This window comes from Rhincodon typus, chromosome 6 (assembly GCF_021869965.1).
Source record: "Rhincodon typus isolate 14 chromosome 6, sRhiTyp1.1, whole genome shotgun sequence".
In the NCBI taxonomy this organism is placed as follows: domain Eukaryota; kingdom Metazoa; phylum Chordata; class Chondrichthyes; order Orectolobiformes; family Rhincodontidae; genus Rhincodon; species Rhincodon typus.
The window spans coordinates 64,731,637-64,748,167 of record NC_063337.1 but is presented as its reverse complement, the minus strand read 5'-3'; the positions used below and the strand labels follow the sequence as shown (position 1 = coordinate 64,748,167).

The following is a 16,531-nucleotide window of genomic DNA, read 5'->3' as shown; positions in this document are numbered from 1 at the left end:
GCTGAGCTTTTCCAGCAACTTTGTTTTTGTTCTTGATTTACAGCATCCGCAGTTCTTTCAGTTTTTATTAAGGGCAGGACTTATACTATTCATGATAGAGCCCTGGGTAATGTTGTAGAACAGAGAGACCTAAGGGTTCAGGTACATAATTCTTTGAAACTTGCATCACAAGTGGACAAGGTGGTTAAGAAAAGAGATAACAAGGTGTAGAGCTGGATGAACACAGCAGTCCAAGCAGCATCAGAGGAGCAGGAAAGCTGATGTTTCGGGTCTGGACCCTTCTTCAGAAATGGGGGAGGAGAAGGGGATTCTGAAATAGAGAGAGAGGGGAGGCGGATGGAAGATGGATAAAGGAGCAGATAGGTGGAGAGGAGACGGACAGGCCAAGGAGGCGGGGTTGGAGCCAGTAAAGGTGAGTGTAAGTGGGGAGTGGTCAGTCAAGGGAAGACGGACAGGTAAAGGAGGCGGGGATGAGACTGGTAGGTAGGAGGGTGGGGGTGATCAAGGAGGCAGGGATGAGACAGGTAGGTAGGAGGTGGGGGTGGGAGTTAAGAAGCCACTTAGAATGTTTGCCTTCATTGCCCAGACCTTTGAATACAGGAGTGATGTTGAGGTTGTACAGTACATTGGTGACGTCTCTTCTGGAGTACTATGTGCAGTTCTGGTCATCCTGCTTTAGGAAGCATATAATTAAATTGGCGAAGGTTCAGAAGAGATGTACCAGGATGTTGCCGGAGTGGAGGGTGAGAGTGATAAAAATAGGCTGAATAGGCTAGGACTTCTTTCACTGGAGCACAGGAGTTGAGGGTGACTTAATAGAGGTTTATAAAATCATTAGGGGCAACAGTAAGGATCTTTTCTCTAGGGTGGGGGTGTTCAAAACTAGGGGCATATTAAGGTCATGGGAGAAAGTTTTAAAAAGGAGGGGCAACTTTTTTGTTTACAGAGTGTGGTTCATGTGTGGAATCAACTGCCAGAGGAAGTGGCAGAAGCAGGTACAGTTACAATAATTAAAAGACATTTGGATAAGTACATAAATAGGAAAGTTTGGTGGGATATGGATCAAACACAGGCAAGTGGGATTAGTTCAGTTTGCGAACATCGTTGACATGGACTAGTTGGATCAAAGGGTCTGTTTCCACACTGTGTGACTCTATGACACAAAGTTGATGCGTTAGAATGAGTGGGGAAAGGAAGGACATCTAAAATTAGATCTTCCTTGATAACAAAAATATAAAATTAAAATGAAGTAGAACAAAAAAAAAAGTTAATCATCAGGTTCCCAATATAGTGAAACAAGCTGAATGTAGAAAGTACAGAGGAAATATAAAAGGGAAAAGAGTATGGAAGTAAATAAGGGGAACATGGAAGTCTTTCTAAACATACATATCTTAAAAAGATAGGCAAGGGAACAGTAAGGCTATTTATGAGGGCTGAAAAGGAGATATTTGGCATCTTCTTAATGAAGACTCCAGTAAAGAAGGCAGAAGAATTACAGGAAAGAATAAAAATAGATAAATGCAGTTTACTGTTCTCAAGGTTGAAAACTCACAGTCTCCAATATTTCAACAGAAACGTGGAAATTGCAGAGATTTTAGCCAAAGTTTACCAAGTCAAAATTTACCAAGCCATGGGGGATGATGCAAGAGCACTGAAGGATTGCCAATGTTATACACGCCTGTTTAAGAGAGGGAAAATGGTGAACCTGAGCAACTACAGACCAGGCAATCAGTGTCAGAGAAAGTGTTAGAGGCAATAATGTAGGAAAAACAAAATTCACATTCAGAAAAGTAGGAACTGATAAATTCAGTTCAGGATTGAATTGCTAAAGGCAAAAAATATCTGATAAAGTTGACAGTTATTTTATGAAATAACAGATGAATAATGGGAGTATTATGATTGCGTTGGAAATGGAATATAAAAGTAGAGAAATCATACAGGGCCTTAGTGTGTTTGCATTTGGAGCTCTGTGTACAATTTCAATCTCCTTATTTGAAAAAAAGGATAAAATTTTGTTAGCAGCTGATGGGGAGGTGGTAGAAGCAGATACTATAATGATGTATGAGGCATGAACAGGCAGGGAATACAGGGATACAGATCATGTGCAGGCAGATGGGATTAGTTTAGAATGGCAACATCTATGGTGAGAGAAACAGTTAACGTTTGGAGTTGTGTGAGTTCTTCAAATCATATGGACTTGGGACATCAATTGTATCTCTCTCCACAAATGCTTTCAGTTTCACCAGCATTCACTGCGTGAGTCACGTTTTTAGCATTAACAATATTTTGCTGTTGTACGACCTTGTTAAATAACAGAGCAGGCTCAAACAAACTCAGAGACAGCAAGAACTGCCGATGCTGCAGTCAGAAGTAACACAGTGTGCAGCTGGAGAAAAAAGTTTTCTGAACTTGGGTCCCGACCCGAAACGTCAGCTTTTCGGCTCTTATGATGCTGCCTGGCCTGCTGTGTTCCTCCAGCTCCGCACTATCTTAGGCTCAAACATACCTTGCTCTTAAGTCCCATAATCCTGTGTTTTGTTCTACGATTCTAAAAGTTTTTTTTAATTGTTTCTTTTTCCATGCACGATAAAATTACTGCATTTTCAGTAGACCTATTGAATAATTCAGTTAACTGGCTACCTCAGCTTTAAAATATACCCGCTCACTGCTGACCCTTTCACATTGCTTATTCAGGCGCGTGTGGACTTAGCAGAGCCAGTTCCCATAGAAACAAAAACAGAAATTACTGGAAAAGCTCAGCAGGTCTGGCAGCATCTGTGGAGTGAAATCAGAGATAACGTTTCGGGTCCAGTGACTGTTCCTCAAATCTCGCAGCTGGAACTGGATGTTTTGTCGCGTCGGGCCGCCTCGTTGGTCAACAGCCCGGTGACGGTCATAGTCCGGCGCAACGGTAGCTACAATCTCTCCCCCACTGCGTGTGTTCAGCTTTCTGATACGCAACACAACCACTTCCCGCTCCCCAGCACGACCCGAGTGCAAACAGCAGCCAACCAATGGCAAACAGGTACGGCTCATATACTTCCATCATCACACCCTGATGGCTTGTCCAGGAGGGCGCTAGCGAGCGTAATGGTCTATCTACAAGCAGAGCTGTCCCTGGTCACGAGCGAGGTTTCTCTAAAGACGTACATAATGATCTGGAAGCGAGCACGTTCTCCTGGGTTAATGTGGTCGGTTTATAATAGCCGTAAAGCAGCGGAGAGGATGTGCGAGGTTGGAGCAGAAACGCCCTGACAGCGTTTGAAAGGGGCTTCTGATGACCGGGCTTCATGTAGGTATTGGAGGAGGGACTCCGAAGATACCAGCACAGAGCGGGAACAGGTCGACTGTGGCAATGCATCGATCACATGGGGCGGCGGGGAAGAGATATAAATTGAAGTGTTGCTTATTGATAGTATCTAACACCCTGCAGATCACAGGCACCGTGTGTGGATAATAGTTACAGTACTGATTATATAAACAGATATATAAACACCCATATCACAGACCCCTTTGAACCTCTGCAGAAACAACACTGAAGTTCAGATTTTACACCATTTGCAGATGTAACAGAACCCTGCAGATTATCTGCAGAATTGTCTTTTTATCAAACTGGTGGTTTGTGGGCATGGCTGACTGACCAGTATTAATTATCCTTAGTTGCCCTGGAGAAAGTGGTGGTGAACTATCCTTTTGAACTGCTGCAGTCCACATGTGCTAGGTTGAACCACAATGTCCCTATGGAGGACAATGAAGAAATAATGATATCTTTCCAAGTCAGGGTGGTGAATGACTTGGAGGAGAGCTTGCATTTGGTGGTATACCATGTATCTGCTGCCCTTGATCTTCTAGATAGAAGTGGATCTGGAAGATGCTGTCTCAGGATCTTTGGTGAATTTCTGTAGTGTGTGTTGTACATAGTACACAATGGTGCTACTGAGCATCAGTGGTGGAGGGAGTTGACGTTTGTCCATGTGGTACCAGTCAAGCAGGCTGATTTTTTTTTCCCTGGATGGTGATGTTGTTGGATTATTAAGGTTGACAAGATTTGGGAACCCTGGATGACGAGATATTGAAAGTTTAGTTTAAAAAAAAAAGTGGAAGCATATGTAAGATTTAGGAATCTGAAATCAGACAAGGCCTTTGAGAATATAAAGGAAGCAGGAAAGAACTTAAACAAGGAATTAGGAGGACTAAAAGAGACCATAAAATGTCTTTGGCATGTAGGATTAAGGAGAATCCAAATGCATTTTATATGTATATTAGGATCAAGAGGGTAGCTGAGGAAAAGGTAGGTCTACTTGAAGATTAAGGAAGGAATTTATGCTTGGAGCCAGAGAAAGTGGATAAGGTCCTTAATGACTCCTTCACATCGGTAGTCACCAAGGAAAAGGAAATGGATGAGAGTAAGATGAGAGAGGTGTATGTTGATATTCTAGGGCATCTTGATAATCAAGAGGAGGTCGGGTTTGGGTGGTAGATAAGTCCATAGAGCTTGATGGGATCTTTCGTGGGATACTGAGGGAGGTAAGGAAGAAGGTTGCTGGAGCTTCGACAGAGATGCCCTCTTCAGCCACATTGAGATCCCAGAAGACTGGAGAATAGCTAATGCTGCTCCTTTGTTTAAGAAGGGCAACAGAGATAATCAAGGGAACTATTGGCCTAACGTGCCTTACATCAGTGATAGGGAAATTATTGGAGAAGATTCTTAGGGACAGGATTTACTCACATCTGGAGAAGAATGTACTTATTAGGGATAGTCGGCATGACTTTGTGAAGGGGAGCTCTTGTCTTACAAATTTGATTGAGTTTTTAAGGAAGTGACGAAGATGATTGAGGGTAGGGAAGTGGATTCTGCCTACGTGGATTTTACTCAAGTATTTGACAAGGTCTTTCAAGATAGGCAGGTCTAGAAGATTAAGTTACATGGGATCCATGGTGCATTTGTAAATTGGATACAAAATTGGCTTGGTTTTAGAAGATGGAGGGTAGTTGTGAAGGGGCATCTTTCTGACCAGTAGTCTGTGGCTGGTGATGTTCCGCAAGAATCAGTGCTGGGATCTCCGTTGCTTGTAATATATATAAATGATGTCCCTCCCCTCAACAGCAATAAGGATAGAGTCCCCTTAGTCCTCATGTACCGCCCCATCAACCTCCGGATCCAAAGCATCATCTGCCGACATTTCCACCACCTACAATCAGATCAGAAAGACATTTCCCTCCTCACCCCTGTCTGCTCTCCACAGGGAACGTTCATTCCGTGCTCCCTCATCAGCTCTACATTCCCCACAAATTTCTCCACCATGCCTGGTACCTTTCCCTACAACTGCAAGAGGTGCAACACGTGCCCCTGCACCTCCCCTTTCACCTCCATCCAAGGCCTCAAACAATCCTTCCAGATCCAGCAGAGATTCACCTGCACTTCATCCAACCTTGTCTGTTGCATCCGTTGCTCCCGCTGTGGTCCCCTCTGTATTGAGAAGACCAAACGCAGACTCGGATTCGTGGAACATCTGCATTCTGATTCTGCATGCATCAACCAACCCAAACCTTCCAATTGCCATCCGTTTTAATTTCCCCCTCCCACTCCCCGACAACATGTCCATCCTTGGCCGCCTCCACTGTCAGAGTGAAGCCAAATGCAAACTAGAGGAACACCAGCTGATTTTTTTTTGGCCTTGGAAGTTTACAGTCCAATGGCCTTAACATTGACCTCACAAGCTTCAAAATCCCTCCACCCCTACCCTAACCCTTGTCCAGCCCTCCCTCTCCTGATCTGAACTAACCTGTCTATCTTCCTACTCACCTCTCTGCTCCACCCTTCCCATGGACCAATCACAATAACTCCTTATCTGTATCCACCTATCACCATCTCTCCTACCCTTTCCCCAACCCTACCCCCATCCCTCTATTTCTGGGCTTCCCTTCCCCTCCCCAGTCGTGATGAAGGGTTTCGGCCTGAAACATTGACTTCCCTGCTCCTCTGCTGTCTGACTGCTGTGCTCTTCCAGCCTCACACCTACAGACTCCGAGCTAGCAAGTGTTGGTGTCACATACAATATACGTGTAAATAAAGAGTGACTTGGTGACAGGATGCCGGCCTTTGTGGAGTTATTTCAGCCCCATAACAACTTCCATCCCGAAGGACAAGGGCAGCACTCATGTGAGTAAATTTTTTAAAAAAATCCATGTGGTGGATGTGGATAGTTTTCCAACAAATTGTATCATAGGGATTACATTGTCTTGTGTAGAGGCCCTACTTAATTTGTATTTTATAGAACTTTTCGCAAAAGTTATTTAGCTCTTACTAAATAAGTAATTGAATGTGCTTTTTTCTTTGGAGTGCCTCAGGTGATTATTTGTCTTCAGGAGAGATATCCAGATTGTTTGATTGTAAACTTGGGCAAGGTAGTCAGCTAAAATACTGAAATTCTATTAAATAAATTTGATAGACTGGAAGTTATCATGATTTAATTTAGAAACATTTGAAGTGGCCCATGACCTCCAGTTGTTCTCCCTCCCACTTCAGAATGCCCTGGCGCCCAGGAGAATATGCCATCCTGAAGTTATGTTTGAGTTAGAAGAAATGTCTATCTGATCCCTTTATAAAAGAATCCGCTATCATTATCAGTGGGTGGTATAGTGGCTTAGTGAGTGGGTGGCACAGCAGTTCAGTTGTTAGCACTGCTGCCTCACAGTGCCTGGGATCCAGTTCGATTCCACCCTTGGGCAAATGTCAGTGTGGAGTTTGCAAGTTCTCCCTGTGTCTGCATGGATTTCCTTTGGGTGCTCTGGTTTCCTCCTACAGTCCAAAGATGTGCTGCTTAAGTGGATTGGTCATGCTAAACTGCCCACTGTGTTCAGGGATGATCTCATGATTTTGATGGGTAGCATTGGAAGATTGCATGGCTTTCATTTAGTTTTGACATTTGTGACTGGCAGCAGGTTTCAAGAAGAAGCTTGACTCATCAGGAAGCAGCAAGCAAAATGAAACTGATGCATGGAAGATGTGTCCCTTTCCACTCTAACCTCTACCTATCTTTACAATAATGATGTTTCTTGTCATTATAAGCTCTGAAAAACGGGGGCCACATTGAACTTGTTTTCTCAGACTCTTGTAAACCCTTTCTCAGTGTAAACGTATTAAGTTAATGTGTTCAAATGGCCTCCAGCTAGCTAGAATCATTCTTATTGCTCTGCAGCACAATCTCTTACAGTGCGTCCATGATATAGGCAAGTTAAATCTGCAAATATGCACATTACCTTCCTATGAATCCTTTCTCTTCAGGCATTCTGAAGCTAATTTAGTGTCAGTCTTTCATTTATCAGATAAAGTTTCACTACACTTGAAGATAAATCCAATCACCCAGGTCAACAGCATTCAAAATCAAAATCTTCTGAAATCCACGCGTGTGCAATTATTCAGCATCAATGTTATTGGCATTTAATGGCATTAGCATTAGGAACATAGGAACAGGAGTATTCCGTTCAACCCGCTTGAGCCTTTTCTGCCGTTCAGTGAGATCATGGCAGGTATGTGGCCTAACTCAACATCCCTGCCTTTGGCCCATATCCCTTAATACTTTGTTTATCAAAAAATTATCTATTTCAGATTTTAAAACTAACAACTGACTTAGCATTAACTGTTGTTTGTGGAAGAGAGTTCCAAATCTGTACCTCCCTTTGTGTGTAGAAATTCATTCTAGCATCTCTCCTGAATGGTTTAATTTTTAGACTGCTCCCCCGGATCTAGAATCTCCAACCAATGGAGATTGTTTATCTTTATCTACCCTGTTTTATTCCTGTAAATATTGTAAAGATTGGATTACCCCTAAGCTTCTAAATTCTAGAGAAAACCAGCCTATTTGTATAATCTCTTGTCCTCACAAAATTAAGATTTTTGAGAAAGTGGCAAAGATGATTGAGGGTAAAGCAGTGGATATTGTCTACATGGGCTTAACTAAAGCATTTGACAAAGACCCCCTTGGGTGAAATGGTGGCTCAGTTGTTAGTACTGCTGCCTCACAACACCAGGGACCCGGGTTTGATTCCACCTTCGGATGACTGCCTGTGTGGAGTTTGCACGTTCTCCCCGTGTCTGTGTGGGTTTCCTCCCACAGTCCAAAGATGTGCAGGGTAGGTGGATTGGCTACGTTAAATTGCCCATAGTGTTCAGGGATGTGTAGATTAGGTGGGTTACAGGGAAAAGGTAGGGGGATGGATCTGGATGGGATGCTCTGAGGTTTGGTGTGAATTCGTTGGGCCAAAGGTCCTGTTTCCACACAAGGGATTCTGTGATTCTTTGCTCCCATATTCTACGCCCTAGCTAATGAAGGCAAGCATCCTGTCTACCTGTGTTGACATCTTCAGGGGTGTAGGACCAAGGTCTCTTTGTTCCTCAGCACTCCCTTGGGATTTACCATCCTTTATGTAAATCCTTTCTTTATTCGAGCTCACACTTAACAATATCAGACTGTAGTCTGAGACCATCCTCCTCACTATCAACAACATTCACAATTTTTGTGTCATCTGCAAGCTTATTAATTATACCTTCTACTTTCACATCCAAGTTATAGAGTCGTAGAGTTGTACAGCATGGAAACAGACACTTTGGTCCAACCCGTCCACGCAGACCAGATATCTTAAATTAATCTAATCCCGTTTGCCGGCATTTGACCATATCCCTCTAAATCCTTCCTATTTATGGACCAATCCAGATGTCTTTTAATTGTTGTAATTGTACTAGTCCCCACCACTTCCTCTGGCAGCTCATTCTTTACACGCATCATCCTCTGCGTGAAAATGTTGTCCCTTAGGCCCCTTTTATATCTTTCACCTCTCACCTCAAACCTATGCCTTCTAGTTTTGGGTTCCCTTACTCTGGAAAAAAGATCTTGGCTGTTCACCCAATCCATGCACCTCATGATTTTATAAACCTCTGTAAGGTCACCCCTCAAACTCCAACTCTCCAGTGAAAATAACCCCAGCTAATTTGGCCTCTCCCTATAGCTCAAACCCTCCAACCCCAGCAACGTCCTTGTAAACTTTTTCTGCACCCTTTCAAGTTTAGCAACATCTTTCCTATAGCAGGGAGACCTAAAGTGGACTCAGTATTCCAAAAAATGGCCTAACCAATGTCCTGTACAGCCACAACATGACATCCCAACTCCTTTATTCAATGCACTGACCAATAAAAGCAAGTATACTAAATGCCTTCTTCACTACCCTGTCTATCTATGATTCGATCTTCAAGGAACTATGAACCTGCACCGCAAGGTCTCTTTGTTCAGCAACACTCAAAGACCTTGAAGAGGGCAGCAGAGTGGTGACGCTGATTGGCTGACATGGGGAAGATCTGCATCAATGAAGTCACTGCTTCCAGAAGGTGACTTGCGGAGGGGCTGTTGTCAAGTGACACTTCTCAGTGTTTCCCTCCCTGCCTCCTCCTCTAACCAAAGCTCAACATGTGGCTAAACAGATGGTGTAGGAGGGAGGGTTTCAGATATCTGGGCCATTGAAATCTCTTCCAGGGCAGGTGGGATTTGTACAAGAAGGACGGATTGCATTTAAACTGGAGGGGCACAAATATCCTGACTTGGACGTTTGCTGGTGTCACTTGGGAGGATTTAAACTAGCTTGGCAGGGAGGTAGGAACCAATGCAAAGGTGAATGGACTGAAAGGGAACTAAAGAATAGGGCCCATAAGACTCAGAAAGAGCAGACGGTATGGTTTCTGATCAAAGAGAATCTGGTGGACTGAAGTGCATCTCTTTCAATGTGAGAAGTGCAACAGGTAAGGCAGATGAATTTAGAGCTTGGATTAGTACTTGGAACTATGATGTTGTTGCTATTACAGAGACTTGGTTAAGGGAGCGACAGGATTGGCAGATTAACATTCCAGGATACAGATGTTTCAGGCAGGATAGAGGGGGATATGAAAGGGGTGGGGGAGTTGCCCTATTTGTTAAGGAGATATCAGACTGCGGGAAGAAACCTTGGATGGCTCATATAGCGAGGCAACTCACTCAGTGCAGACCCAGAGTCCTCAATTGCTGCTCATATGTCAAACTCTTCACCCCAACATCATTCTTGTAACCACTCTGGAGCCCTTCCAAGAAGTCTGACCAGAGCATTATACAGCCTCAACAGGTATGCCTGCTCTTGTATTCCAGCCTTCTCAAAATGAATACTAACATTGCATTTGCCTTCCTAACTGACAACTGAAACTCCATGTTAACCTTAAGAGAATCCTGAACCAGGACTCCTAAGTCCCTTTGTGCTACAGATTTCCAAAACCTTTTCCCAATTTGAAAATTGCCAGTGCCTTTATTCTTCCTATCAAAGTGCTTAACTTCACACTTTGTATTCCATGTGCCACTTCTTTTGCCTACTTTTCTAGCCTATCCAAGTCCTTCTGCAGCCTCCTTGCCTCCTCAACAGTTACTAATCCCTCCACCTATCTTTGTGTCAACTGTAAACTTAGGAAAATGACCTTATCTCCTTCTTCCAGATCGTTAATGTATGACATGAATAGCTGTGTGCCAACACTGACCCCTGTGGAACAGCACCAGTCACTAGCTGCCATCCTTAAAAAGGCACCTTAATTCTCACTGTCTGCCTGTCAGCCATCAGCCAATCCTCTATCTATGCTTGCACCTAACACCATGGGCTGTTATTTATCAGCTCCTATGCAGCACCTTATTAAAGGGCTTCTGGAAATTCAAATAGATCAGGTCCACTGGCTCTCCTTTGTGTAACTAGCTGATTACCTCCTCAAAGAGTTCTAACAGATTTAGCAAGCATGACCTCCCCTTGATGAAGCTGTGCTTGCTCAGCCCTGTTTTACCATGTACTTCCAAGAATGCCACACTCTCATTGTTAATAATGATCTTTAAAATCTTACTAACGACTAAGGTCAGGCAAAGCAGCCTATAATTTACCATCTGATGCCTCCCTCCCTTGTCAAATGGGGTGTTACACTAGTCATTTTCGAGTCGTCTGGGATACACACACACACACTCCCCCCCCTCCCCTCCCACCGACTCTAGTGATTTCTGAAAGATCACCACCAATGTCTTTACAATCTCCTCAGCTACCTCCTTCAGAACTCTGAGGTGTAATGCATCTGTTCTGAGTGATTTATGCACCTGCAGACCTTTCCACTTCCCTAGCACATTCTGCTTAGCGATGCCAACTCCTCCTTGAACAGTTGTCAGGAATTGTGCTGAAATGAAATCAAATAAGTTCAAAAACTATTTGACAACTTGACTATTTTTTAAAAAACCTCCCATTCTTGAAACAAAAATGGAAATTGCTGAAAAATTTCAGCAGCTCTGGCAGCATCTGTGGAGAGAAATCAGAGTTAATGTTTTGGGTCCAGTGACCCTCCTTCAGAATGGTGGTAGCTAGGTAAAGAATGGTTTTTATACAAATGATGAAGGGCGGAGAGTAAACGATAATGTAGAGATAGAGTCCAAAGAGAGAAGAAAACAGTCAGACAGACAAAGGAGTGGTTAAAAGTCAGTCTGGGAGAATGAATAGCTGCTAATGGGGGCTATTGGTGTCTGACGATGGGAAGTGTGTGGTAGCAGTCCGTGTGATGACGAGACCTGGTGTGTGGGGGTGGGAGAAAGCATTGGGAAATGTACTCGAGCCCCAAATTGTTGAACTCGATATTAAGTCTGCAATTTTTGAACATGTAGGTGTTCCCCAAATGTGGTCACCTAGTCTGCACTTTGTATCCCCAGTGTGGAGAAAACTACAAAAAAGACCCTGAGCTTCCAGTTACCTGCTACTTCAACACACCAGCATGTTGTCTGGCCAACATTTCTATTGCAGGCTTGCTGCAGTGCTCCAGCAAAGCTCAGCAAAAGCTGGAAGAACAGCACCTCATTTTCTGCTTGGGAACCCTGCAGCTTTCTGGATGTATTGAGTTCAATAGTTTTAGGGCTTGAGCATCTTTCCCCACTCTGTCGTTTAATCCACTGCCCCCACCCCATCTTCTTTACAAAAACTATCCTTTTCCTAGCTACCAGCAGTTCTGAAGAAGGGTCACTTGACCCGAAACGTTAACTCTGGTTTCTCTCCACAGATGCTGCTAAACTTGTTGAAATTTTCCAGTAATTTCTGTGTTTGTTTCAGATTTCCAGCATCTGTAGTTCTTTCAATTTTTTTCCCATTATTGAAATCTTATTCAAACCTTTTCTTCAAGTCTTTAGTGGTTCATCTGTTCTTAGAAACAAACTTTTATTCATGTCTTGCACCAAATAATCAAAGATATCTGGTTCTGTTTAAACTGTCAACCAAACTGTGACCTTGGTCTCTTTCTGCTGAGATAATCTTAGGCTTTGGGAAATTAGCCAAGCATTCGTCATAAATGAATTATCAGCAAACAACTGCTGACATTTAAAGAAAGCTATTAAAATTGTTTTTAAAATTTAAATAAGTTCACACCATGACAATCTTTATTCAACCTTCATCAGTATTTACCTTTATAAATTGTAACTCCCACACTGCAGGTAAAGGTTCTTGCAACAGCTAAACACTGCACAGCAACACTGAGTTCAAACAGTGCTACTGAGTTCAGGTTTCCCACGTGTGATTCACTCCCCACTACCTTTCCCCTGCCAGCAAAAATGGAATCTGTTGAAAATGAGGGTGGGGCTTCTGCAAATATTGAAGCTGGAGATGGTGATGGGTAGATGAAAATTGACAGGGAGGAATTACTGAACTGCCATTTTAAAAAGTCTTTCCTCATAATTTGAACGTGCAAGACTAGAGTTCGGTTTCATACCACATCTTATGAGTTCCTCCCAGAGCTTCAGTCTCTTGCTTGACAATCAGAACCAGAACCAGATGCAGGATTTGAGTTTGGTCTGAGCAGAGTGCTGTAAAGATTGAGAACAACTTCCTTTGATTTGTACTCTCATGTTTTGGATAACATTATTTTAAAATGTCTGGCTGGCATTTTATTTTTGGTGCTAAGACCTCATCAGTCACCTTTGTGATTATTTGGTTTTTCTTTAAATCCTAGCATTGTTTTAAACTTGTTGCATGAATCTCAATTCCATGCTGCTAGACAAAGTTAAATTTTAATATTTGTTTTTCAGAAAGTAATTTTGGTGTTCTTTAGAATTCACAAATGTGAATATCTATGGTACAGAAGTCCTAGTGAAAGCTGCTTATCAGGCTAATGTTGAGAAGTTCATTCATGTTAGTACTGATGAGGTCTACGAGGGAAGTATTAAGGAGGTAACTTAAAGTAATAATTTAATATCATTTCATGGAGGATGTGTGTGATAGCCACTTATTTATGACCCAGACAGAGACCATTCAGCTCGGTGTAATCCATGCTAACACTGCTTAGAGCAAGCCAGTCATGCCCATCCTTGTTTTTATATTTCCTCTTTTTATATCCACAAATGCTTTTACACACAACTGAACAACATTTTTATTAATTACCAAATCATCTGTGGTACTTATTTTTCTATTAACCACCTTTAAGTCATCCATGTTTTCCAATTGATTAATTTATGTGCAGAGCCCATTAAGGACAATGCTGACCATCAAAGATGAGGGAGAGGTGGGAAAAGGCGGAGGAGGCTAAATCAAAATTGAGTTGGAAGGGAGGCCCATTCCTAGTAGCCCTGAAAGTTTATTTTTTCCTGATGTTCACCTTTTTATTAAAAAAGAAAATGCCATTGAAAAATCTCTGCTGTCATTACACTTGTGAACAGAGAGTTCCAGGCCATTACCACTTACTGAGCGAAAAGTTCTTCCTCACCTCTCCCTGACATCTCTTTACCAAAATGGAACGCCTTGTCTATCTTATCGAAATCGGTTGTTATTTTGTAACTATGCCTCAATTTCCTTTGCTTCAAGAAGAACAACAGTAGATTCTTCAGCCAATATTGTTACTAAAATTTCCCATTGATGGCACCATTCAGGTAGTTACCTCAAACCTCTCCAAGTTCTTGTTTTCTTTTGCCCCTCATTATTGCTTCTAAAACATTATCCAGGCATTAATGTTAAACTGAATGACTTCCAGTTACTGTTTTCTTGAATAAGGATGTGACTCCTCAATCCACTGGCATCCCGTACTATCCCCCACCCCATCGATGTGGGCCTTCAGGACCAGATGACTTATCCATTCTGAGCACTGTCAGTTTGTTGAGTAATTCTTCCCTGTCAATTTTCATCTACCCATCACTTCCAGAATCTCCACTTCTACCAATAATTCAATACTTTGATAGCTTTCTCTTCACAAGCAAACAGACTACTCATTAAATATTCCAGATTTACCCTGTGCTTTTGTCGTCTGTAATGACACCAGCCTTACTAACCACTTATCATTTACATGATCAAGAGGTTTTTTGTTCCCTTTTATGTTAACTTCCATCATTTTCTGATATTTCGTCATTGCCAGTCTTATTTTCTTCTCCTCTTCCACTGTTAACATCATAAGACCATCAGAAATAGGAATGTGAGAAAGCCATAAACCCCTTTCAGCCAGCTCCACCATTCAACAGGATCGTGACTGATTTGGCATTCCTTAAGCCCACTTTCCTGCCTTTTTGCTATAACTCGTGATTCCCCTACTGATCAAAAATCTATTTACCTCGACCTTAAACATATACAAGGATTCTGCCCCCACACCTCTGTGTGGCAGCAGCAATTCTTCCTCGTCTCTTTGTTAAATTGGCACTGCTTTATTCTAAGACCATGCCCTCTGGTCCCAGATTCTCCCATGAGAGGAAACATCCTCTCAGCATTTACCCTGTCAAGCCCCTTAAGAATTCCCTATGTTTCAATGAAATAATCCTTCTAAATTCCAATAAATAAACTCCCAGCCTGTTCATCTTTTGCTCATAAGACACTTCTCCCATACCAGGATCCCCCTATTGAACCTTCCTTGAAATGTCTGCAACAAAATAATATCTTTCCTTAAGTAGAGGGACCAAACTGCTCTTAGTACTCCAGATGTGGGCTCACCAGATCTTGTACAGTTGCAGCAAGACTTAGCTACTCTTTACTCCAACCTCCTTGAAGTAAGGGCCAAGGTTCCATTATTCTTCCTGATTACCTGCTGCACCTGTGTGTTAGCTTTCTGTGTTTCATGCACAAGTACCCCTGAGCTCCTTTTTGTTGCAGCTTTCTGCAGTTTTTCTCCATTTAATTAATACTTTGTTCTTTTGTTTGTTATAGCATGGAGATAGTCAGCTAAATCAAATCTGCTTCCCCAACCCTGCATACACAACATAGTAAAATTAAAACATTCAATGATCTTTAAAATTGACCCCAATGGTTCCTAACCAAACTTTGTGAATAACCAATAGCAAACATCTTGATTATAGCTTAAACAAAAAAAATTATGATTTAAACTCTATGTTCTTTTCTTCTCGCCCCCCCCTCCATTAACATAAAGACAGACAGACACAGTTAAATGATAAATCAAAAGAAAAATAAATAAATGAGATGCAACTAGCCAGTTCACTTAAGTTCTTAAGTTGTTTCCAAGATCTGACCAGCTCATGGGATGGTATCTTGTTTGATTTCTGATGACATTGATGTATGCAGATAGCTACCAACAGGCCCTGAGGAATGTTAATTTAATTCTTGTAACTGAGGTTCTATTCTATGAACTTTTAATAAATTAATAATGATAGGACAACCAGACAGCAATTAAATTTCCATCCTGTAGCTTTCACAGGCACAATCCTTTAGACTCAAACATAGTCCAAAAACCCATTTTAAACTCTGGCCTCTTTCTGTTTCTTTTTCATTTGTCATTGTCTTTTTTAGACTAATTGGCACCATAAATTCCTATTAGGACCTTGTTAAGTTTCAAACCTCTGCCATCGGTTTGTGCATAGGAAATAATAACAGGAGTAGGCCATTCAGCTCCCTCAAGCCTGTTCCACCATTCGGATCATTGCTGATCTGTGGCCTAACTCCATATACCTACTTTTGGCCCATGTACCTTTAGTACATTTGCTTAACAAAAACTTATCCATCTCAGACTTAAAATCAACAACTGATCTAGCATGAACTGCTGGTTATGGAAGAGAGTTCCAAACCTTTTCCACCCTTGTGTAGAAGCTCATCCTAATATCTCTTCTGAACAGTCTGGCTCTAATTTTTAGACCACTTCCCTGGTTCTAGAATCTCCAACCAGTGAAAATAGTTTCAGAGATAGTAGGAACTGCAGATGCTGGAGAATCCGAGACAACAAGGTGCAGGGCTGGATGAACACAGCAGGCCAAGCAGCATCATAGGAGCAGAGAGGCTGACGTTTCGGGCCTAGACCCTTCATCAGAAAAGGGGGAGGGGAAGGGGGTTTTGAAATAAATAGGGAGAGAGTGGGAGGCGGATAGAAGAGGGATAGAGGAGAGGATAGGTGGAGAGGAAACAAACAGGTCGAAGAGGCGGGGATGGAGCCAGGAAAGGTGAGTGTAGGTAGGGAGTTAGGAAGGGGATAGGTCAGTCCAGGGAGGACGGACAGGTCAAGGGGGCGGGATGAGGTTGGTCGGTA

General features: G+C 42.4%; 1 protein-coding gene across 1 annotated transcript in view; it reads left to right on the top strand.

The window, feature by feature from the left end:
* The first annotated feature begins 3,090 nt into the window (after positions 1–3,090).
* Positions 3,091–16,531, top strand: part of LOC125483381 (dTDP-D-glucose 4,6-dehydratase-like) — a 96,921-nt gene continuing 83,480 nt past the window's right edge. Inside the window, exons 1-3 of the mRNA XM_048598399.1 lie at positions 3,091–3,234; positions 6,352–6,408; positions 13,123–13,251. Of these exons, the coding sequence (XP_048454356.1) occupies positions 3,091–3,234; positions 6,352–6,408; positions 13,123–13,251 (330 nt within the window). The remainder of the gene's footprint in view (positions 3,235–6,351; positions 6,409–13,122; positions 13,252–16,531) is intronic.